We start from the raw sequence: 25510 nt of genomic DNA, 5'->3' as shown, positions 1-25510 counted from the left end.
GTGCATGATCCCACAGAATTCAAAGCATTTTCAAAGAAAGCAAGAAATTATCTTAATCTTTCAGATGGTAAATGTTCACAGACAGAACTTCAGATTCCATTTTTCAGGATGCAAGAGACCTGATTGTTCATAGCTTTCTTTCCTCGTGAAGTAATCCAGCTTTATTGGAATTGTACATCATGTCCTCATCCAGTGAATAGAACTCTTAAGCAAGTGTAGACATTATTGATACAGTGTTTCTTTTTTCTTTCTGTTTCAATAGAGCATGTTGTGAATATAGTTGAACCAGCAACCTGAGAATGTTTGGTTTTGTTTGACTTGCTGATATATTTTGATCTGCATGAGAATAAGCAAGCTGTACAAGCAATATCCTATGGGATATGCACATACTCCAAATCTAAGGCAGCCACAGAAAAGGATTTATTAAAACCATAATTTTGCTGCATCACAGATATTCAAGAATCTAATGTTTGGTTAAATACAGATTGGTTTTCTATCTCTGCCTGAGCAGTATAAGTAGTAGAGGATTCTTCCTCAGCAGTTCATGCTGTGCTTGCTGTCCTTACTGAAGGAGAAACAGAGGCTTCTGTTTCATGTTTACATAAATTAAGAAAGACCTAGAAAACCAGCAGCTTTGCTTTTGTGGAAGCACCACAATAGTGTGTGGGAATAGTCTTGATTCTGATACTTCCATTTTCAGGATTGCTTTGAAAACATGGAACAGAGTATTCTCTTTCCTTTATGGTGTTAGACATGCCTGTAGCTGTAGCCCAGGCAAACTAAAGCAGTGGCTGTGATCTTAGTAGGGACTGGTGTTGAGACATGCAAGCAGGCAAATTAAACTGCTGTGGTTTCTGCTCTGGGCTGGAACTGGGACTAGACCAGAGCTGAGAAAGTTGCAATGACAAGTGGAGCAGGGGAGCCTTCAAAAACTGTAAAGAGGTCCAATAAGTGACACTGCTTCATTTTCTAAGACACAGAGAAGTGATAAAATTACTATAAAGAGTAGTAGAAACATGAGAGGCAAGTTAGCAGCTATGTGGGATGGCATGGGGGTGGTTCTGTGCATTAAACTTGATTGAAAAGCCATCACAAGATGAAAAAACTCATGTTCTTGTTTTGTGAAGAAGAAAAATTTTAATTGCAGTTTCATTTTATACTTAAAAGTCTTTGTTTTTATTTAAAGGCAAAATCTGCAACACTACAGTCAAATTACCAGCCTGCCTCCTCTGTCAAGGTAAAATACTGTTTTTATGATGTGTAAAAAGTGTGAACTGTGAAAAAAGATTAATTTGAATATTTTATCTCTAGCTCTTGGTATGTGCTTTTTGTATTGTCTCTTCCTTGACTAGGACATAAAAAATAATCAGTCTGAGGAAATTACTTTATAGATTAATCCTTTCTTATGGTCTTACTATTATTTTCTTTTGAAGTGATGAGAAGTATACGGGTGGTATTCAATATGTGCACATACATTGCTCACTGGAATTTTTTTCTGTTTTCCTTAGAAACCATCATGGTGGCCCTTTGAAATTTCTCCTGGTGTTCTAGCTTTTGCTATTGTTTGGCCATTTATTGCCCAGTGGTTGGTCCATGTGTATCACCAAAGAAAACGAAGGTAAGCATGTGCATTCAATTGAACACATACACTGTGTGTCACCTGTTTAAACCAATAAGTGATATTATCATGTTATTTAGACAGGCAGAAAATTCTTTGCCTTGAATGTTTGTCAGTATGAGAAAGTATTGGTTAATTTGACTTTATGTGTAGTATGCTTTCTATGTGGCAATTTATGTTAAATCTATGAAATGTGATGCAGGATAAATAATTTTGAGCATACACAAGTGGGTGAGGCTGGATAGCTTGGAAGCATCTCCATAACATTCTTTGATCCTCCCACTCCTATTTTCTTGAGCCATTTTCACTGCTTTTATGGGACTTCCTAGTCCTGTTGTGCCATGAGAATTTTTTCTCCTATCACGTCCTTTATAGATGTGCCTATCATATCCTTTATAGAGTGCCATCTGTCGCCTATATTTAACATTTACTAGCACCTTACTATCATATTTTTGTAACATCTACCTTGACTTCCTTCAGCTGAAGGGAAGTTGAACTCTGATTTTGCCTTTTCTCAACTCTCTAAGCATCAGATCAAGTGAGTGTTCTCTAGTTACTGTGTGCTTACTTCAGCCTCACACCTGGTTCTGTTAGCTTAGTATGCTCTTGGCTTTTACATCTTTTTCCTCTGTCAGACTGCAGAGAGTTTGCACGTGTGTGTATCTTAGGAGAATTAGCAGAATCTGCTCTAGCTTTTTAATGTTTGCTAGTTTTCATGGTACAGTTTTCTCTCCTGTGGTTAATCACAGGAACACAGAGTGGCTGAGGTTGAAGGAAGGCTCTGCAGGTCATCTGGTCCAACATCCTTGCTCAGCCAGGGACACTTTCAAAGCTGGCTGCCCAGGACTGTGTACAGGCAGCTTCTGATTGTCCCCAAGGAGGGAAACTCCACCACCTCCCTGGGCAACCTGTGCCAGTGTTTCCTCAGAAATGCTCCAGACCTTTGATCATCTTTGTGGCCCTATGTTGGACTCTCCCCAGTTTGTCCATGTCTCTCGTGGCCAGAATGGACAGAGCACTCCTGGTGTGGCCTCTCCAGAGCTGAACAGAGAGGAAGGATCACCTCAGTGACCCCAAAGGGATAATGCAGGAAGGGATAATGTTGCAAGGGAAGCCTCTAACACCACTGGCCTTTGTTGCAAGGGCACGTTGCTGGCTCACGTTCAACGTGGTGTCCACCAGGATGCCCACATCCTTTTCTGCCAAGCTGCCTCCCAGCTGGCACATACTGATGCCTGGAGTAGTTTCTCCAGTGCTGGACTAAGCACTTGCTCCTGTTGTACTTCATAAGGTTCCTGTCAGCCCATTTTTCCAGCCAGCTGTAGTCCCTGTGGATGGCAGCACCACCCTCTGGCATATCAGCCACTCCCAGTTTTGTGTAATTTGCAGCTCTGCTGAGGGTGCACTCTGCACTCTGCCTGTCATCCAGGCCATTGCTAAAGGTGTTAAACAGGATTGGCCCCAGTATTGACCCCTGGCATTCACCACTAATTACTGGCCTCCAAGTGCACTCCTGATCATTGCTCTTTGGGCCCAGCCCATGGCTTTGTAAACAGCACAGCACCACAGAGGCTGCAGATCTGCCAGGGAGCTCCCCTGGCTCAGAGCTGTCAGCAGCAGCATCGGGATTGCTGCACTGTCTGATGAAACCAGAGATTGCAGTACTGAGCCTTTCAGGCAGTTATGCACATTTTGCTCATTCATTGCACCAGCAAATGGAAATTTCCCCTTGTCAGCAAGGAGAAAGTTGGGGTGTTTTAAATCAAAACTATTTCTTTTAAGTATTTTACTTGAAGCTTCTATGAACTTCAGTGTTCTGCTATGTGCTCTTGCATGGTTGTTTTCTCCCTCTCTCTGAACAGTGTGCTGTTCTTGAAAATCTTTTTTGATCATCTATTCTGACCTCTGTAGCACCCTCAATCCAGCCAAGATTCAGACAGAAATCAGTTTTTAGAAAAGCTCCCTTTCCAGCAATTTTTCTAGTATATTGTCCTAGTAATTCAGTGCTTTGATGAATAAACACATGGTACATTGTTTTTAGTTTGGATTTGACCAGTTTCAGTTTGCATCCATTGGATTTTCCTGTATCTTTATGCAATTGACAAAGAGGCTGTAATGTGTTTTCCATGGTTATGTTTTGCCATCACCAGGTCATCTCATAATCTCTTACTTAAACAAAACAAATGGAGCAACTGGAATCACATTTTAAAATTGTTTTCCTATCTTAGAACGATTCTTGTGGTTCATTGCCAAATGCTTCAGTTTTTCAACTCATTCTGTTTGAGTTTTGGACAGCAAGATTTGTACCAGTGGTAATACCAGTGTTGGTGTGAAACAGAGATAGTACAGCCCCATGTTTTGTTTACTCTTTCATGTGTTGTTTTGAGATGAACTTCAATAACAGAAACAACTCAAGAATTGTCTGTGCTCTTGAGCTTTTCTCTCTGTTTCTGAAGTCTACTCAAGGGCAGAATTTAAGGACTATGTGCTTCTGCAGCACATTTCTATCTGGAGTTCTATCTCCTTTAACAATGTGTAGGAAGCTGATCAAGTACACTCAGTGAGAAAACAGAATTACAAAATGAATCCTTTTCTCCTGTCCCGTGGCCAGTTTCAGCTTGTGCTCTTAGGCAAGGTGTGTGAGCTCTTAGGCAATAGCTGTTCTCAGTGCCTGCATTGGCCCTGTCTGTGTACTTTTAGTTTTAAATTACATGACGGGTCCCTGGAGCAGAAACCACAAGTCTGTTACCATGCAAAGTTCTCTTGTGCTGCAGCTGTGGAGCCTTGACTTCTAAACCCTTCTGCACAGTGCAGCAAATTCCCTGTCCCTGGTGGGACAGCCTTCTGTAAGCAAGAGCTTTGTGTTCAGCTCTTGTCCCATCCCAGCACCTCTTAACCTGTCCCCTGTTCCTTTATGGGGAACTTAACCCTGAAAATCTGGGTACTCGTACTGGAGCCTTCACCAAGAAGGCTTGAAAAGCTGAATCTTAAGTTTCTATCCTAAGATAGAAATGTATTTTCATAACAGGAAAAGTTGTCTAGGTTCAACTCATGATTTTAGAACCCTCTAATTTTAAGTTTTATGGAGTCATGGGGAAAACAGCTCTTAAGTGTTGCTCTGCTGAGCCAGCACACCACTGACCCAGGGTCAGGGATTTTTCTGTGGAATTCCACCTGCAGTTCCAAATTCTTAGTGAATTTTCTACTCCTGGGTGTAAGAGGGCAAATTTTTGGGTGTCTTGAAGGCCTGATGTGTTTTATTGGAATGGAAACCTTTCACATGCAACCTTAATTGATTTGTTTGTTTAGACAAATGAAAAATCATCTCATATATGAAGGTACATTAAACTAATTTATTTTGTTTCTTCTTCTAGAAAACTGAACTGAGAATTCATGACTGTGTTTAAGGACTTCTAGGAGAAGATGGCTCTGGAAAACAAAGGAAGTCTGAATTCTCATAGAATCTCAGAATTTGGGATGATCTTCCTTATGTTACAGTAATATTTTCTACTACCTTTGAGCTAAATGTTTAAGGACTAATATTATTGAAACTTGAATGATTCACAGCTCCTAGGTAACAAATAAATTGAATAATTTCATCCTCAACACCATATGAACAATAATTATTTTGGAATGTGCTTGTGGATGGGCCTTCAGTGATTACTGGCCTGCTGATGTCAGTTGATGAAGAGAGTAACATCTCTGTAAAAGAATAAATGAAAATATGTAAAACTGTCACTTTAACATTGAAATAATGTTACAATCTCAAGATCCCTGCCTGTTTTTCCACAGCATTAGGTATTACCAGGTGAAAGCTCTGAAAAAGTATAAATTCAATACATTGTAAGCTGTTGGAAAAATACAATATAGCTCTGAGGAATTCAACTTGTTATTTTTGCTGCTAAACTGGTGTGGAGCAATTTCCATATAAATTGGTCAGAATGAAGTTGAATCCTTCACTTATTCTGTAAAATTGTAAAGAAGATTTTGGAATTTGTATATATCCTGAAAGTTAGAGCCATTAATAACAGGGGGACTGTCAAATACGAGTTTGGAAACAGCATGTGGTACAAGGGATCCATGTAAAGAGGCTGCACCTTATCTTTTTAACTTTCCTAACTCTATTGTTGTTGACAACAGCTTATTTTAACTGAAATGCATAGTTTAGGCACAAGGTGCTTTAAAATGAGATGAAAACTAGCTCAGTAAGTCTAGCTTTAAGCTTTTAAAAAACTCAGTACACTGTAAGTTTTCTGTTGGCAGTTAAATTAAAGTAAGATTTAATGTATTGTGGATTTTCCCCAAGTTACATCATGAAACATATCACTTCTGGTATGTCTTTCTTATTATCCTTCTACTTCCTCTCAGAAAAAAAACCTTTTCAGCTGATTTTGGAGCTGATCTTTTTCTTTTCCCCACAGAATATTTATTAACCCATATATAGATAGAGGTACAACCTTGTGAAGTCTGCTTGACAAAAAGCATGCTTTACACTTAATTTTAAAATAAATTAATATATAAGTTGTATAAATCTCTGGAAAATGTAAATGCACTAAAAGTAGATTTGACAGAAAACTTACAGTTTGCTATGAAGAATTATATCATAACATAATCCATGGTTAAGCTCTAAATCTTCAAATTTCACCATTATTGATGTGCTTTCATTTTCCACCAGGACTACATCCTACAACTAATTTTTAAGGAAAGTTTTTTTTGGTCCTTCCTGAAAATATTTTATAGTTTGGAAAACATTTTTCATACAAGCTATACTGTATAAAAATGTAATCACAGAATTTAATGTTGGTTTTACCAGAGAAATTTTAATCTTGTTTTTTAGTTACGTGAAAAATTTTTTTAGTTACTTTTCCCTTTTTCTGATTTTCTTATTGTAAAGCTGAATTAAAAAAATAAAATAGCTGTAAACTCTTTGAAGACTGCTGTAACAAGCAGATGGTTTCATGTGCCAGAGATGAGTTTTGGCATGAGATGTACTGAAAACTCAGGTTTGAACAAAGCTTATCCTGGAAGTTCTGCTGGGACCTGAAGCCATTGTGCCTGAGCTTAAAATTTCTAAAGTGACTGATTTCTCATCATAAAGGATAGAAATGGTTCAGGAAGGACACTCGAGCTTGCAGGTCACAGGAAAGCCCAGGCTCCTGAGGCAGCATGTCTTCTGGCAGGACAAACCACCCTGGAGTGCCTCCCACAGCTCCTGGCACCTGTAGGGCTCGAGCTCTTAGACATGGGACAGACATTCCCAAAGGTACTTAATTGTTAACCTCCCCCTCAAATAAATGTAGGCTTGTACTATCCTTGTTATTTATTCATATTTCAATAAATCAGTCCCTTAATATTTTGTATTTTATCTTGGACTTAATATTTCCTGAATGCTGTACACCAGATGCTGTGTATACAAGAGCCTGCTGGCTGTATCATGAAGAATCAGTCACAACCTGGAAGTTGTAATACAAAACATCATCACTTGAGTAACAATTCACTTGTAACTCACAACTGGGCCTATCTCAAACTCACCATTATTTGAAGAGGTTCCTAGCCAGCAGGTATTTCAGCTTAAAGGTAAGGAAAACTGGTTGTTTTGGTTTTTTATCATTTGCCCAGGTGCAAAGAGACACAGCATTGATGTGGAGGCAGAGCATGAGCAGAAGGCTGGAGCTCAGAGCTGGGATACACAGCTTCAGCCTGTGCTCTCTGCAGGAGGGCTGGGAGCCTGAACAGTTCTGCACAGCCCTGGAAGGGCCAGACCCAGCCCCAGACTGCTCTTGTGAAGCAAACATCAGTCAGGTTCCCTGCAGCAAATCAGGCTGCTCCTGAAGCTTGCTCTGTATCAAAGCAGATCAGACACTCCATCCCCTCAGAGCTGCTCAGCTGAGAGCACAGAAGCAGAGTTGGGTCTAAGTGTGTGCCTGGTGCAGCTGTTCCATCCTCAGGGCTCTGTTGCTTTTGTTCTGGGGCTGGGGCAGCACAGCAGGTGCTGAGGAGGTGGAGCCCCATCCTTTCTTGACTCATGTGAGTTATGCAGAGGAGACTCCCACCCTGCAGGAGTTACCACTCAGGACTCTGCCATCTCAGCACACAAACGGAGCTGCTACTGAAGCCTCCAGGCAGGGCCTAGCAAGGTATGAGCTAACTGAAGGGCATACAGACCTGTACTGAAAGTAAGAGGTATTTCCTAACTTAAAATCGCTGCCTTTGCTGAGGTACTGGGAAGCACTCAGCGTTTCTTTGTGTAAAAATCCATCTGCCACACTCCCAGCAGGGGCAAAAGTAACACAGCAAAAGAAAAACAAGATACAGAAGCAGCAGCAGCACAACTGCACTATTTTATTTTATATATTTACACAAAAGTAAAGTGAATTTTTGAAGCATGAATTTTGAAGTGCAAAGTGAACTTTTGGAGAATGAAGTAGAGAGGAAAAGAATGCATTTTATTGCCAGAGTAAGCATGTGGTAAAACCAATCATGCTGAAACTGGAATCTCTGAGCTCAACAACACAGGGCAGCACTTCAGCACCTTGGTCCCCAGACACTGCCCCATGTGTAGGTGTGCCCAACAGCACATAAGGGCTGGGAATAACCATCCAAAACTGCTGCTTCTGTGTAACCAAGTACAACACTGAACTCTCCAGTAGTTTTCAGATGTAATGGCTGATAAACTGTCTCCCAAGATAACCTGGAAGCTGCAGAGTTTATGTGTAGATTATGCACATAAAGTTTAGGCCTTCAGGGAGCACCATGTGACAGCTGCAGGACTTGCCAAGTGGTATTCCACAGCTTCTATGGATCAGAAACTTTTGCCAGCCTACACTGTTATTTGTAGATCTTCACTAATAAGAAACACGAGATCTCTTGCAGCTACTACATTGTACCTTTTAAACTTTCACCTGTAGTATTTCAAGTCAAGCAACAATTGGGACAAAACCACTGGGACTGAGTTGATAAGGAATTCCATGTTGAACAATAAAGCTAGGATTCACCATTTTACAAAAGATGAAAGCCCCACCAACCAGAACAGCCCACAACATCACAAATCTCAACAATCAACATCTGACATTTAACTCCATGTTTGCTATAACCTGGATAAATGCAAGATAATTAAGAGAACAGGATATTGCAATATTTTCAGGGCTAATTGTGTGAAATTTAAATTTTGGACAGCAGTGTAGTGATAACTTTATATTAAACATTCAGATTTGTCAATTGGCCAATTTACTGTTCTACAGATTCTATGTTTTTGTATTAATCAACTGGTTTTGTATTAATTCTATGCTTTTGCATTAATCAACTGGTAGAAATACCACAATTTTCTTTTAGGATAAGATTTTTATAGAAGCTTACTTGACCCTTGTAGATGATTAAGAACTATTTCAAAGGGTTAAAGAAGACTATTACCAGTGCAAGAAGTTTCTTCCACCTTGATGGGAATGTGTTACACCACCAATGGGAACTGGTGTAACCATTTCCAAAGCACTGAAGACACAGAGCTGTTGTGGCGTTCAGTTTCTTATTTCTTTGACATGTAATCATAAGATTTGCTTTCTTAAGATTTGCTTTCTTAAACTAGATTACTAGAAATGGAAGAATAAATTGCATAAAGTACCAATGATTAAGGTACCCTTCTACCCCAGTTTATATATTCTAACAGTACACAGCAAAACCACTGAAGAACTTCTCATCACTTTCAGAGAATGTTGTCTATGAATACTGCTTCAGTAGTGCATTCATTTGTTTGCACCTTTTCCATCATGTAACAATTGCAGTGTGACTGAACAATTTAGAAGTTCTCTGAAACTGCAGTCCTTAGCAAAGGGAGTGAAATTCACTGTATGTTTTGCAACTTGCCAAGATCTGTTTCACAAAATTGAATTTTCATAACAAGAACTGGGATTGGTCATTCTGAGCTATTAAAAATCAGCTCTCTTTAGGTCTTTCTAGGAAACTTCCTTTTTCCTCACCACTCCCATTCCTTTCCCAGCAACCTGAGGGGGCAGCAGAAAGCCTGGCAGACTCTGCTCAGAATTCCATCAATAAATCTTGTCTTGCAGGAAGCAGGGTAATGAAGGGACAGCTCACTACTGCTACAAAAAGAGTCAGTTCATGAAACTAAAAGGCACTTGGCAAAAATCACTGGCAAAATGCTTGGCTTCTGGCACATGGCCCTTGGCTGGTAACACCATCTAGCACAAATGATCTTTATCTAACATGTTCATTTCATTAACCTGAAAAATTAAAATCTTCTTTAAGTTAGAGATACATATGCAAGAAAAATACTGAAAACTATTTAAACAGAATTACCTACAAATAAACCTCTAAAACCTAGCAGACACAAGAGTTGTATTGCATTTAAATATAAATTTAAATATACTTCCCCCTAATTCAGGTTTATATAGAACATACACTTCTATTTTATATTCTAGTCAAAATCCAAGCTCTGGCTGTGAGTTTACAAAACAGACTGTTAGCCTACAATATATTATAGTCTTTAATACTTCAGTATGAATACTGCTTGCTAGAAAACAAATCATCTGTCACTTGTCATCTGACACAAGGGAGCACACACACACACAGTGGGCATTTCGATATAAAACCAGTAACTGCTAAAATGTGTGTTCAGTCCAGCTTCCTACAGCCCAAGGGGTTACAACACCACAACTTCAGCAAAGCATTTGTTTAACAGACTTGCCCCAAGTATCCTCTCCCTGCCCCATTTCTCTAGGACAGGATAGTCTCCTGCCAGCCTCATGTGCCACTTCTAGCCAAATGAACTTGGAATTAACTTGGAATTAACTGTTGTACCCTCCCAGCCCTTCTTGGGAATAGGACAAACAGAAGACAAGACATTGCAATGCTGCATTAAGATTTCAGTTTTCCACCTTGAATAGAAATGACCAGTTTTGCACAGTGGATATATATTCACACTGCTCAGACAGGACTGCTCCCAAACCAGCTTGCCACAACACTGAAACATCAATAGCTAAGTTATTAATTAGATACAATTACAATTCCTTTATATCCTTTCCCTATTATGTTTAGCTGGGAAATAACACCACACTTCCTAACTGGAATAATTATTACTATTAAAAAGCCCCATTATTGCCAAGAGTTACTAGGTCCAAGAAGCCCAATGCTCTGGCCTCTCAGTAAGGTGCAGGAGATAACAAGTAGCACGAAGGCACTTGATACCAGTTTCATACAGTAGTTTCTCTTTAGAATAAAAATAGGCTGGTAACTTGAAACACACTAAATTCAGCAAGGAAACTTAGTCAATACCAAACTAGGGTTACAAGACAACCTGTAAGTGTGCAAAACCATGGAGAATGTCCACTTCTCTTGATGCTATAAGCTAAATCCAGACACAGTCAGGTGCTGAGCATTGTTTCTAGCATCAAAGTAAGAGGTGTCAGTCTCATCATCGGGCTGAGGTATAAATGGCATCGTCTGGTTCTGGAGATTATCCCAGTCCACCCCGTGAAAGAGGGGGTGATGCTTCAGCTCTGAAACAGAAGTTCACATCAGCATTAGAAACTTCCTTATGTCCAAGCCCCACAGTCACTTTGTTCCCTTATCTATAACTGTCAGGAGATTTGCTCTATATTCCTTTTCTACAAGTTCATAAAAGTGCAAATTGCAATTGGGCTTTGATTAACCCCAACTTCAGTAGGACCAAACTGTTGGCAGGACAAGTTGCTGCCACCCCCACCCAGGGAACCTGTTCCATACAGTTCCACTGAGCCAAAAGCAGCTTGAAAGCTGCTCTTACCCAGAAAGATTGAATTTAGAGAAGCACAGCACTACAACAACATAACTGGGATTTCCCAGTACCAAAGGCTTCATGCTGTAGTGATAAAAGGGAGAGGGGAGAGAAGATGACACTGATGGAAACTTAAGTGCAACAAGAAAAACTTAATGGTTGTTCTGAAAACTACTCATCCAACTTCACTTCAGTGGACTATAAATTGGACAAAGAGGCCAGATACAGTTGTAAATCTTGACAAAGAATGAATTTTGCAGAAGCTTAGATAGGAAGAAACTATTATGTCATCTATTTTAAAATTCTGCCCTTGACAGGCAATTTGGATTCCACTCTAAAATCCAGAAACAAAGACAATAACTTGTGTTTAACTAAAACTCCTTCAAATTGCTTTTTGGGATCTATCAAAGCCACAGAATTGTCTGCTGACATAATAATCTTCATTCATAATATTGACCTTCTCTATTTTAATTTAGCTTGATTTCAGCTTCTAGCATTTAGTCTCTTTATGTGTAAGCCTTTCCATAGTAATTTCCTTCTCTAGTGATTTCCTGAACAGTTCTCATAAGATTTCTTTCTCTATTTCCAAAGTATCTCACTCTAAATTTCTTTCCATTATCAACTTTTTTGAAAAAAAAGCATAATCACTGTTAACAATAGGAAATGTTTAAGCCCTTCTACAAGGGAAAAAAAAGTAGACTTTGTATAGTATATGTTGTCCAACTTTGTATTCTCCTCTGCATTCAGTAAAGAGAGGCTGATTCCTAAAAAAACCTGCTCTCTCTGAATTAACTGTTTGTTGTAGGAGGCTTCTCTCCCAAAATATCATCTTTTAATCAAGGTTCCCAATGTCATTTAGGTTAAAAATTCCAAATACTCATTAGAGAAGAGAGAACTTTGGGACATCAGATGCCTAACACTAAAAATGCATAGCAGAACAGCAGTAAAGCAAAACAGAAGTTCAATTAAAAAAATTAAAAATCAACAAAACAATCCAGCCCCAGAACTACCTTGTTCAAAAAGGAAAAACCCCACAAGAAATACAGAAAATACCACAACTTGTTAAGTGCTGTGGTACTATACATGGAACCTAGGGAGGCACTGAAGTTTATCAGCCTAAGTTTCAGGAGGAGGAAATCACCACTTAAAAATCTGCAATAAGTTACGAAGAACAATTTTAATACCAACCCTTCAGTCCAGCCCTCTTCGTAGTGTCAATTGTTAGAAGAAGATCTATTGCATTCTGGGCATTATCAGACAGCTTTTCTTCACCCTCAGGCCAGGGAATGTCTACAGACAAGAAGAGAGTGGAGTTGGTAACTCAAACTATTAAACAAATATTGGAAATACATACTTGCTCTGATTACTGAAGCAGATTACCTCTTTTCAATATATTTTGGAAGACCTGTGTTGGTGTTTCATCGTTAAAAGGTGGAATTCCCGTTAGAAACTCAAACAGACAAACTCCAAGGGCCCACCAGTCTACAGCAGAACCTGGTAAAATAAACCCACATAATTACACTTTCAAAAACGATACTTGCAAAGACTTTGAGATTAGCAAAAGCTGAAGAGTGTTTAAATTCTGCAAGTTTCTTGAAAATTATGAAGAGACAGGTTGTGTTTAATATACATGCAGATTAAAAATATATTAAAAGGTTTTTTTATAGCCACTCTGCTCCTTAATTCATTATGGATAATACTGGGGTTTACTGATAAAACCAAGGGGGCTCTTAGTAACAATCTAATTCTCAACTCCCATCCCAGAGAATCCAGGAGCTAACTCCTCCAGGACATTGTTTTGTGATAAGAAATAGATGCCTCATGACTAGAGCCTGGGTAAGTGCTCCATGTTGCTGTCTGTGCCCTTCTCTCAGTTCTTTAACAAGTCTCCAAAACTTCAGACCATTGAACTTCATTTTTGTTTGTCTAAATTATGATGAACATCATGAAGACAGCTTGCAGAAACGAGCCAGCACACATGAAGCTGGCATTGCCTTCCATTACACTGAACTGACTGGGGCAATGTGTAGTTACTGGCTATCTCTGCTTTGTTATTAAATAGTTCTGGTTTTCCACATGCCAGGGTTTTGTCATTTTGCCAATCTCTCCTATTAATGTACATTGAAACCAGCAGGCAAAGCAGTCCCAGACACCACTGCATGCATCCTAAGCTTCCTGCATCTTCAAGCCATGCCCACTCCACCATATAAAGAACAGATGCCACAATTGCTGTTAAAAAAACCCCAAAACTTGGAAAGATAATAAATCTAATTGTTCTTGGCTTTTTTGGCATAGAGAAAAACCTAAGACACCTCCAAGCAAATGAATGTTTTGAGCCATTTCACAAAGACTGCTGTGAAGTTTAGAAATGCTGAAAACCAGATTGTTAGCCAGAAATTTAATACACTTTTAGCATGTCCTAACAGCAGTAAGAGTGCCCACCAAGCTAAGCACATCAAAGCAGTGAGTTCACATCCTCTGTTGTTAAGAGTACCTGGATGTTCACTAAAATACTCCCAGCTCCAGTCAAAGTCTAATAAGATCACAACCTGAACAGTGTAATAACCAGGTTTCAGCAGCAATTTTTCCCACACAAAGTCTAACTAAATGAGATTAACTCCTACCATAAACCTGCAATACAGGACCAAAGGACAGCATGAAGCTGTGCTGGGAAGGTTCAGGTGGGATATCAAGAAAAGTTTTTCCACCCAGAGGGTGGCTGGACACTGGAACAGGCTCCCCAGGGAAGTGGCCACAGCACCAAGCCTGGTAAGGGCCCAAGAAGTGTTTGCAGGGACATGCTGTGCTCTCAGGGACATGCTGTGACTTTGGGGCTGTCCTGGGCAGGGACTTGAGTTGGACTCAATGATCCTTGTGGGTCTCTTCCAACTTGGGATTTTCTATGGTTCTGTGGTTTGAAGCAAGAAGCAATAACACCAGGTCTTGAGCACCTGAACCTTCTTCACCCTTAGGCACAGTGAATGACACTGACTGCAATGAAGTGAAAGGCAGCAATGAGAAAAGTGTCTCTGGCTTTACCTTGTGTTAAACAATTTAAGAATGCTGACTTTCCTTCTGAAGTACATGTTCACACGTGTGATTTCTGATAGCTTAGTCACACTGATATGTTGTTTCCTGATTCTGTGAGCATCACACATTTTCATGTGGAGGTATATTGGACATGTCTTTCTACACAGAAACATTGTTCACCCAAACAATGTTCTCAGAAACTGTGATCTGGTTATACTTTGACTGTTCAGTTATGCTGAACATTTCAGCTCTGCACAGAATATAGAAAACTCACCAGAGATCAGAGTCCCTGCATATGAAAAGACAATGAAGTAAAAATATTACAATTATTGCCCGAAAAAACCCCATAACAAATACAAACATTGAATATCAAGTATGATTCTCCATGGCATAGGAATGAAGATTTTTTTTTTCCCCTAAGACAGTATTCCACAATAAGGAAAGATGGCAATGTTAAATCTAAGTTAGAAACAACAATAAAATAGTTTTGTAACATGATTAATTTAGGATTAAAAGTACATTTACAAGCAACTCAACATGTGAAATATTTAGTGAGGGAAAATTTGAAGCCTCAAAAACCCTGGATTCACTGAAGGTAAAGGGAGACTTATTTCCTGACACAAACCCCAGATTCTGCAAGTTTTCACTGAAGTCCTGAAAACCCAGTAACCACAGAGAAATCACCTTGTGACCAAGTTTCACATGGTCTAAGTAGCACTGATTACATTTCCAAAATATTATCCAGTTTTAACACCTGCCAGATATCCAGGAACCCTAAATGGAAGTGCAAAACAACAATCACATATATTTAGCATTTTCAGTTTTTAATGGTAAATTGTTAAATCTCTTAATAGAACTTCAGTTAATTTATATTAACAGAATTTTATTGCTCCACAGGACAGTAATAACTGCCTCTCAATTTAAGTCTCTCTCTCATGCAATCTTCCCAAGACTTGCAGCTCTACAAAATAGTAGTATACTTTTGGGATGGAAATAAAATGCAATTATACATCAACAACTGTATTAGAGGTAGACACATTGCATTTAATTTTTGTTAATACTTCTTGCAATTTAGCAGTAAACTGCTTCAGACTTTTTGTTAATCTCAGTGGACCTCAGAATCTGAGACAAAGACATTTATGCCCTTCAAAGTTGTGCTATTTTAGTATAGTATTTTGAAAACAAACAAACAAACCCAAAAAACCAGCCTCCAAAAATTTGATGGCTAGTGCTGCACCCTTGTACAGAAGATCCTATCAGATGTCTGAAGTGTTTCATGAGGTCACTCAACTCAATAACTGATTTTAAGGCAACTTCATACAATGGTCTGGCTTCACATAACACTTAATTATCAATAAACACAGAAAACATTCTAAAAATAATTGGAGGCTTAAGCCTTTCACTCTAAAATTTCACTAAATTTCCCCTTTCCCATCCCAAAGAATCTTTAAGGGCACTCAGGATAACCAAGTTGTTACTCCTAAGCCACATACAAGTCTCAGGCTGCCAAAGCAGCTTCCAATGCTGATTGGCAGCAAGCCTGCTGCTGGACAACCAAAACCTCTGGTTATGAGAAAGCAGTAAAGGGATGGAAGGAGCAGCTGAAGCAAACACAGCCACCCATGATGGCAAAAGCTTAGCACTAGCTGTTTTTGAACAATTTCCAATCTTATCGCTTGAAGGGTTTACAGTTCTAAAGACATTTAGAAATGTCAAGTGCCATCTTTCAGGTAATGCCAGATGCTGGTGTGCCTCACTTACCATGAGGCTGTGTCAGAAGCAGCTCAGGTGCCAGGTAGTCTGGGGTCCCCAGGATGCGCTCCCCCTCCACGGGGGCAGCTCCTCTTCGAACGCTCTTTGGAGTCCTGTACGGTGTGCCAGCATCCCCCCGGTAAGGGGTCTGAAAAATGGGACAAGGACTCACATGTCAAACAAAACCAGCTCACAAACTCCCAGCTCCAGCTTTAGTCACAGATGGAGCAATTGATACTTAAGTTCAAGCCAAGAACAAGTTACAAAACATTCCCTGAAAAGCATGTGTGAAATGTGCTTGCATTGCTTTATCTCAACAGTCTTGAAGCATTAAAGATGCTTACTCTTTGAGAAACTTTTCCTTAAGTTCTCCCTCCAGTGTCACATCAGCAGCTATCACTGTTCACATCAATCTTTGTAATAGGCTTGTAACTGGCACTTGACAGAATATGTTACACCATCACTTTTAGCAGGATTTATAAAAAAACTAGCAGGTACAATGGCACCTTACCAGCAGCTGAACAGCATTCACACTGTCATGGGAAGAGTGCAGGATAATGAAAAAAAAAACCCAACCCCCCCCCCCCCAAAAAAGAACCAACAAAGACTTCCCATTACATTAGGAAACCTAAAACTGCTCACAGAAAATATGGCACTGCACTAGGAGCAGAATGAGAAAAAACAGCACAGCTTTTTTTTAATCAGTTCACTGTAACAGCAAAGATTTCTCAGAGATGGACAGTCAGTGCATGTTGAGCCAAAGACAAACCAGTGAACATAAAGCTACTGCTAAATTCTTACAGATATGATAATTTTGGCCACACAAGTGCAGCAAGTGAGGCCCTGTCCACAGACGTCATTTTGACAGACTAACTCAAACTATTTGAGTTTTCCCTAAATTTACCACTGAAATAATTTCAGGTCCCTAATGTCCAATGCATGTACAAAGTTTCTGTCTGCCTCCTTACCTACCTGATAGACCTGATATGGTCTTCCTTTCTGTAATGGAGTGATAGCTGTTGGGTAAGAGCCACTGCAGGCAGGTGAAAGATCCATTATATCTAAGGAAGCCATGCTGCATGGCTCAGATATATTGGATAGATTGATTGGACTATTATAACTCCGAAAAGCAACGGCATTTTTTTTGAAGAGACTCAGTGCTTCCTTCATCTTTGCTGAAGGAGAAGATACAGTGTCAAGGCAAGTTTCTTCCACGTGTTTCTGGTCATTATCCTTTTTCTGATGCACTGGCTTGCAGTTCTGGACTGTATGTGCCTCCTCTCCATCCTGTAAGGCATCTCGGGACTCTGGTGATGTTATCAGCACACCTTCAGGTTTTGCTTCCTCAAAGGAGAGGTCTTTAACACTTCTGTCCAAATCTAAAAGCTGTTTTTCTAGATGGCTTTCTGTAACAGACACTTCAGGAAGTAAGTCAGAATCTGCACTGAAGACATCTAAAGGTTTTTCATCATCAGTGACCAAAAAACTGGAGTTCATGTACTCCTTTTCATCATCCTTCCCGCAGTCTGCATCCAGATCACACATAAGATTTTTAGCTACAGTTGGAGTAAGCAATCTTTCTGCTGTTTCCTGGTTACCAATAAAACTCTTAACTTCTTCCTTGCTTTCACAGGTGTCACAAAGGCATCCATCATTACAAAGCATTAAGGATTGAATTTCTGTTGTCAAACCTGTCCCTTTGTTTGCAGCAAACTCTGAGATCTGACAGCCACGTTTATATTCTGCATTGCTTTTTTTAACATAGTTAAGTTCCTGACAAGGACTAGTGTCAACCGATTCAAAGCTTCTTTTTACACCTGGCTTTTCAAACATTACTTCCTCTTTCACAGGCTCATTCTGCCTTGAAAGCGATTGTTGTAGTCTGGAAATCTCCACTGTTTCATAAGTCATGTCTCCTTTATTTACAAAGACTTTTTCTTTCCAAATCTTGTCTTCAGAAATACACTTTCTTACTACTTTCACATTCAGAGTGCTCACAGGAGTATCTGTTATATCCAAATGTTCACTTCCCAGCTTCTGCCTGCTGCCAGACTCATTGCTGGCAATGGGAGAAATGGCAGACTCAAGTTCTTTCCTCTTTAAAACTTCTTTGCTATTTGGCAATATAGCACTTGAAAGGAGAGCTGACCCACTGTTACTAGTTTTGGATGTTGTAGAACGAGGTTCATCTTCACTTTGCTGCAAAAAAGCACATTAAATTTTGAGTATCAAGAAAAATATGATTACAGCATTATAGAAATGTTTAACTTGAAATGCTTTATTACAACCTACATAATGAAATGCAGATTTGCAAGCATTACTCATTCTAATTACTACTAGTGAAAACCATACTTCAAAATATAAACAAAAATCAAAACCAAATAAGGGATGACTTTGTAATTTGATTTCTTTTAAGAACATAAAATAAGCTCATTATAATACAATAGAAAATGACATATTTTTAAATGCCAAAGGATGAAAAAACAGAGCAATTGATTTTGTATTTGTGACTTTATTTTAAGAAGCTACAGAAGTTTTCAGTTTCAAAGAAAGTCCAAAGGAAAGAACCCCATTATAGTACCCTGTGGTATATTACACTTCAGAGATGACAAAAGGAAAATCTGATGTCCCTAATGTTTTGATAACATAATACCAAAACCAAGGCCTAAGAAACAGATAGATACATTTAAAACAATTTATTATTCTGTAAGTTGTTCTGTATGCTCTAAATAGGAATCATGGCAAGGAACTACATAACACAGCATTTTCTTTTAGGTTTGTGTTTGTGCAGAATTTCACGAACACATTAAAACAGGATAAAATATTTTAGGATAAAATATCAACAGCTATAATTATTGGTGTTAGGTTAGTTGGTTAGTTGATTCAAAACCCTTCAGTAATAAAGCCTTAAACTTTTCAGTTTAACAGCTACTAGAAGTTTGAAGTGGATTTTGTTGTTTTCCCAAGTTCTGTCTTTTAAATAAATTCTTTCCCCCAAAATGCTGAGCAAATACAGCTATAGGGACAAGGTCAGCTTCCAAAAAGCCACTGCTCCCAGCAGTGCCCATCTTGTGCAGGATAGGGCTAAAGCAGTGATGGTCAGGGAAGCTTTCACTCCTTTGCTGCAGGATCAGTAGCATTTGCTTCTCCTGTTATATTGCAAAGGACTAATATTTGTTTGAGGGAAAAGGTTATATTGGTTTGACCCAAAATCCTACTCAACACAAATTACAACCCTTGCTCCTTCTACTGTAGGAAAGTTTCTCAACACTTGAAATAACCGAGGCAAGTAGAATAAATAGCAGACATTTGCATAGACAAGTACAAACTAATTTAAATTTAGAGTGGGAGGATGAAACAGTCCTGACCTCTACACCTTTCCTGCACCTGGGGCTGATCCAGATTTCTGATTCCACACTGGACAGGTGTGTGTGAGACTGACTACTGACACTGGAGGTACCAAACCTGTTTCTTGACTGAAGCAGAGTAGGAGTTAAACTCCTCGCTGGCATCACAGGTGTTAATTGAGAATTATCCAGATCTTAAGAGAAAAAAAAATTCAAATGTTGATACAAACAGGCAACATGTACTGACTGACTTCACACTATGATAAGCTTTCACATCAAAGGAAGCTAAGGAAAGCTATGCTGACAACAATTTCTCTTGTCATCTTTCCTGCATAGTCAATTTACACAGTTTTTTAATTAGGAACTTGCCAAGAATGTAAAAGCAGTATAAACATTAGCAGCATAGCTGCCTTCCTTCTCATTTCAGGTTAGAAATGAGAAATCAGCAAGAGAAGAAAATTTAAATGAAAGCATACATTGCTTTATTTAACAATTTCCACTGAAAGTATGTCAAGAACTGACACTATTTCCATAAAATGTTACAGGGCGATTTCGAATTCAGGGGTCATGATTTGAAAAAAACCAATCAAACAAAACCACTTTAGAAGATGACATAAGCAGTGTAGGTGAAAACGTGTCATATGTAAAGCACTGGAGGAATGGTGGAGAGCAAGACACCAACAGAATCACATTTAATGAAGTAGGCCCAAACTACTCACATAAAGTTAAAAGACCACAACCTTACAGGCAGAGTATTCCTCAGCACAAGCCTGGTTATACTCACGTGTTTTGAACAATTTAGTTGAAAGAGGGGTATTTTCCTTCTGGGCCATAGGTACAGGAGAAACTGCTCCATGCGGACTGTCGGATGTTGGACTCGATTTGTGCCCTGGCACTTTCATTCCTACAGGAGGAGTATACTAACAGGCAGAAAGAAGCACAGTTCAAAGTTAATGGAGTCTGAACAAATTCTCAATCCAGGATTGAGAGTGTAACTTCACCCATTCTTTATATTTGCATTGGAGCTTGGCCACGCTCGTTAAAAAGTCAGCAATTCAAAAGTCCAAGATAATCACATCAGAATTTCAGAACACTCTAAACACATCACAAGTCATTCTACCAGCTGGCAGAAGAGATGCAAGAATAGCCTTATCATGCCAACTGTTGAATTTAAGATAGTAAATAAACTAAAATTAAATATTTCAAAGACAGTGAAAATTTACTTACAAAGCCCAGAGAACTGATAAGAGACAACAGTTGTCCTGGAGTACGTGAATAGTCCTGTTTTGGCTTTGCCATTGATGGGGTAGTAAGGATATCTATCATATTTATCTCTACAGAAGAAAACAAAATCCAAAATCAAATAGATCAGGCCTTCATTTTGATATTAAAAAAAGGCAAAGTTGCAGACATTTACTTAAGTTTCATGAAGCCAAATAAAAAATTGAGTCACATACTCAAAAAATATACAAATGAAGCCACCAAGACCAACTGAAGACCTACCTGTAAATTCTTACTTAACACAACGTGTTTTTTCTTATACATCCAAACATTTATTCATACAGAAGTTGTAGAAGCCAAATTTCTTTTCCAACACACTATGCAAAAAGCACTACATTTTCTAATTTGATATCAGCTTTGGTTTTTAGGCAGCAGTTCCAGCTTATGGCTTGTGGAATAGGATACTAAATTTGATTCTTTTTCCAAAAGACATCTCAAAAAACTTACACAAGAATTTTTCACAGGTGAAAATTCAACCTTGGATACCTTTTTTTTTTTTTTGCTCACTAGCAGTAAGTAGCTTTAAAGCTTTCTTATAATGTTCAACTAGACACAATAACCAGTCCCATTAGAACATCAGTTAAAGCAGTAGATCATAAAAAATACAGAATATCCAGGATTTTCCTTTATATTCTTAAAACCATGAATCAAACTCCATAGACAACTCTGAATTTCAACATTCCTTTAACTATATCAAAAGGATGTACCCTTCAGCAGCTGTCTGAAAACACCTGAGCTGGTGCTGTGCAGCATAAGTTTGGATGATCTGGCCAAGGAGCTACAAACCAGCTCAGAAATTGGCTATTCACCTTAACATCTGCAGCCTGTGCCAGACAGTCATGACTAATCAGCTATATTTTCTGCTTGAAAAGAGAACATTCACATGCCAAAGCACTGAGCTGATCTTCCCCTTATCCCTCAAACTAATATCTGGAATGTCCCAGTTAATTTATTGGAAATTAATTTATACAGGACTGAGAGACATGAATTGAAGGCCAGAAGTAGTCAGAGAAACAGGAACAAGCCAGAATTATTTATTCACCCACTGAAATCTCCTAGCAGACTTCAGAAAACTTTGAAATCCATATCCCTCCAAAGAAAGAGCTCTAGATCATATTTCATACACCCTTGTCCCAAGAATAAATATCTTACCTTCTGAAGGGCAATGCTAAGAGCAGACCCCCTACCAGCATGTAGCTAATCAGTACTTACCTATTAGAAATCAGATATTACTGCAACATTTGCACTTATTTAACTGAAAGGCACCCTTGACAGGGATGTGAAGTATTCAAGAACATGGAAATGTGATGCAGAAATACATTTTAACACAACCAAAAGGATAGAAACAACTCTTACCTCTGTTCAGAGTAACTCTGGAAAGCCCAAAGTCTGTCAACTTTATATGTCCCTGATTAGAAATGAGCATATTGTCTGGCTTCAAGTCCCTGAAAATATGAATACAGCTGGAGTCAGCAAAAAGAGCACTGAGCAACACGAAGGAAGTTCACTGGCCAGAAACACTCAATACAAAACACTGGTCAGAGCTGTTTAACAGTAACATCTCCTAGCCAGCAGAAGATTCCAGTTCAAGGAACACATCATATGAATCAAATGTATTCAGCATTAAACATGGCACAAACATCTCAGGCTTTGTAAAAATCAGCATGCATGTCAAGAGTTGCATATTTTGTGCCTCAGCAGGCTTGACAAGCATCCTCCACAAGCAGCACCATCATAACATTCACTGATGTGCAGCTCCTACAGGTGACAAGCAAAGCTCCAGCAGAGTTCTCATCTGTGCTCTCTGCAGCACTGCTGAATGCAAAAAGAGCCCTCACTCTGGGGGAGCATCACCAGCGTCCCTTTGTCCCACAGGCCCAGGTGTGCAGTACCCAGAGGGCTCCTGAACCACCACAGCCAATCCAGCTCTGGACTGGCAAAGAGCTGGCAGGGGAAAGCTCTGTGGGTTTGTGTGCTCAGCACACAGGCACAGGTTTGATTTTAGCCATTGGTTCACAGCATTGCTGCAGTGCACACATACACAAAGAGCTTCCAGCAGCTCCAGCAAATGAGGTGCCTGTGGAAGCTGCCACAATGAAATGATGGTTATGTGTTAGAGTGAAAAAGTAAAAAACCCAAACTACCAAATACTTATTTGTAAGAAAAATAAAAAATAAATTCACCTGTGGATTATTCCATGCCTATGAAGATAGTCAAGAGCCAATGCTGCTTCAGAAATATATTTAACAGCCATTTCTTCATCAAAATATCCATAAATATGCAGAAGAGATTTGACATCTCCACCAATAAGGTACTCCATCACCTGCCATTCAAGCATTTTAAACTTAAAACACATTTCAAAATTGGAAGTAAAATACAAAATAACTTTCACCCCTAGAAAAGTATGATTTCAAGGAGCAGAAGCAGAGAGAAGTACCTTTGTTCAAACCTAATTTCCCACACAATATTTTTCACTTGGATAAAATAATTGAAGTGTCCTGTAACAGCAGGCATTAAACATTTTCTTTGTGTAGCCTATTGGCTCATTTTATTTGCCTAGATTACTTTTAGAAGCTAATTAAAAAGCTGACTACAGTTTTTGAGAGCTAACTACAGAAAATTTTCTATATTATGTTCCATATTTCTATATTGAATATTATGTATTTTAACCTATATTTATATTCATATATTAATCTATATTTAGCTTAATAGTGTATATTTCCATAGTATAGAAAATGAAGTGCAAAGCATTCCTGTGAAACTCAAGGCCTGAAGCCAAAGACAACCTGTTCTACACAAATCAAAGTATCTCAATACTTTATCTTGCTGTCATTTATACACAATATTAAATTAAGACCTGAACTTTGTGAAATAAGTACAAACTATCAAAAATGCAGTGAGAGTTAGTGTGCAATTAAGACACATGAAAATGAGTGGAAAAAAATACACCCAGCAGGCCATTATGCAAACACATTATGATGGTCCATGTCATACTCAAAATAAAATAGAAGTCAGCAATAAATAAAATAGAAGTCTGAAACTCACTCTTTGATGTCAAGAAGGCATTTATGGGGTTTTGGTCAGGAAATCTCATCAGTACTTACAGTTCAATACACAATATTCTTCCACACATATATATAAATGCATTGTAGGAGTGCACAGCAACCTTGTCTCAGAATTTCATACGCTGCTCCCTGTGTGTGCTTACAGCAACCCTCACAAATTGTGCCAGACCCTTTGCAGAGTCTGAATCCTTACGTGGAAGCAGTACATGAACCCATGCACAAGTCCTGCTGTGCTCCACAGTGCTCTGCGTGGACCAGCATTTAGTTTTGCCACTCAGTTATAATCTTGTCATGTAGGCCAACAACTGTAACAAAATTTGAGCACTGGCAATAAGTAAAATAGATTTCCTTTAGGTCAGCCATGGAGTATCTTCCAGTCATTTGGCATCTGCTTGAATAGAATGATTTCTTGTTTTCCCTAATATTTCTAAGACAGAGCAGTTGTTAGAAATTCTAAGTTTCTCCTGTAACAGAGGGGAACATGAGCAGAAAGAGCTCAAAGACACCGGAGAAAGAAATATTTTACTTCTTCAACCATTCTGAGAAAGATGCAAAAGTGACTAAGGAATACCATTACAAAAATGTTTTGAGATATCACTATCGTTTACGCTCAGTTTTCAAGACTACCATAAAATGCCACAGACATTTTTTTACTCACTAAATAGATGTTGTTTGCTGACTGAAGTGAGTAGTATAAGTGCACAATGAAAGGACTTTTACTGAGAGCCAGTGCATCCCTCTCTGCCTGCACCTGGTGAACCATGTTTTTGTTGATCATGTCTGCTTTTTTCATCACCTGAAAAAACAAAACAGAGCACACAAATAATTTAACCTCAAAATGCTCATAATAAAACTGCATAGAGACATATAGATCTGCAGAGCGACGCCTATTTTGTATGACTGTTTTTATGTTTCCTACTCTTTGTGTACTACGTAGATTGTTATTATCCTTTTAATCACAAAGTCAAGTTTGCACAACTAATTGGCAAGCTTCTTAGTAACAACAAGCCTAGATTTTAGCCCTTTGTGCAAGGACAGAAAATACAACAGGTTTCTGTTGAGTTTTCTTAAACTACTTACTCAGCAAGAACGCTTTTTATCTTTTATCCTCGCCTTCTCTCTCAGGCTTTGCTTTACCCCCCGGCAGGCGCAGCAGCTGAGGGGGCTCAGCTACGGCAACTGTTTACAGGCGAGAGGCCAACAGCACCCTGGCGCTTGGCAAGGTTCTTGCCGTTATTTCCCCTTATTTAAATTTAAAGTACTTATAAAAGCAGCTGTCGTTATCAGAGGTCCCCTGACCAAACCCTCCAGGACTCCAGGGAGGTGAGAGCGGGGTGTGCCCGAGCAGCGGCCGCTCCCCGAGGAGGGCCCGGGGTTCATACCGGGAACGCCGCTTTCCCACACAGGGCTGCTCGGCAGCAGCGCCGGACCCCGGCCTCGCCTCACCTTCACGGCATAGAGCCGGCCCGCCTTGCGGCCCAGGTACACCTTCCCGAAGGCGCCGCGGCTGATGGGCTTCACGATGGTGAACTCTTCAATGGAGGGGGGCCGGGGGACCTCGACGCGCGTCGAGCCGGCGGCTGTGGCGGCGCTGGGGCTGGGGGCATCGCCCCGCTCCCTCCCGGGCCGCTCGGGTGCCATGGCGCGC

The 25510-nt window shown here is 39.4% G+C and overlaps 2 protein-coding genes across 6 annotated transcripts in view; one reads left to right on the top strand and one right to left on the bottom strand.

The window, feature by feature from the left end:
* The window catches only part of ACBD5 (acyl-CoA binding domain containing 5), a 30437-nt gene extending 23466 nt beyond the window's left edge, over positions 1–6971 (top strand). For all 4 annotated transcript variants that reach the window (XM_064704063.1, XM_064704062.1, XM_064704061.1 and 1 more), the window contains 3 exons: positions 1187–1237; positions 1509–1618; positions 4993–6971. In XM_064704063.1, coding sequence (XP_064560133.1) covers positions 1187–1237; positions 1509–1618; positions 4993–5005 — 174 coding nt within the window. In that variant the 3' untranslated portion in view covers positions 5006–6971. The remainder of the gene's footprint in view (positions 1–1186; positions 1238–1508; positions 1619–4992) is intronic.
* A 923-nt stretch (positions 6972–7894) lies between these two features.
* Positions 7895–25510, bottom strand: MASTL (microtubule associated serine/threonine kinase like). Of its 2 annotated transcripts, none has more exons than XM_064704058.1 (12): positions 25309–25510; positions 24521–24658; positions 22981–23120; positions 22154–22242; positions 20744–20850; positions 20301–20436; positions 19538–19710; positions 17142–18368; positions 16179–16317; positions 12768–12881; positions 12576–12677; positions 7895–11130 (listed from the first exon to the last, which is right to left on the bottom strand). In XM_064704058.1, the coding sequence occupies exons 1-12, from the start codon at positions 25501–25503 to the stop codon at positions 10973–10975; spliced, it is 2718 nt and encodes a 905-aa protein (XP_064560128.1). In that variant the 5' UTR covers positions 25504–25510; the 3' UTR covers positions 7895–10972. The 2 variants fall into 2 exon arrangements, with proteins under 2 accessions (XP_064560128.1, XP_064560129.1); XM_064704059.1 differs by lacking the exon at positions 25309–25510 and adding an exon at positions 24943–25076.

Source organism: Zonotrichia leucophrys, chromosome 2 (assembly GCF_028769735.1).
Source record: "Zonotrichia leucophrys gambelii isolate GWCS_2022_RI chromosome 2, RI_Zleu_2.0, whole genome shotgun sequence".
In the NCBI taxonomy this organism is placed as follows: Eukaryota; Metazoa; Chordata; class Aves; order Passeriformes; family Passerellidae; genus Zonotrichia; species Zonotrichia leucophrys.
The sequence above is the reverse complement of the archived record's forward strand: the minus strand, read 5'-3'. Positions and strand labels throughout refer to the sequence as shown.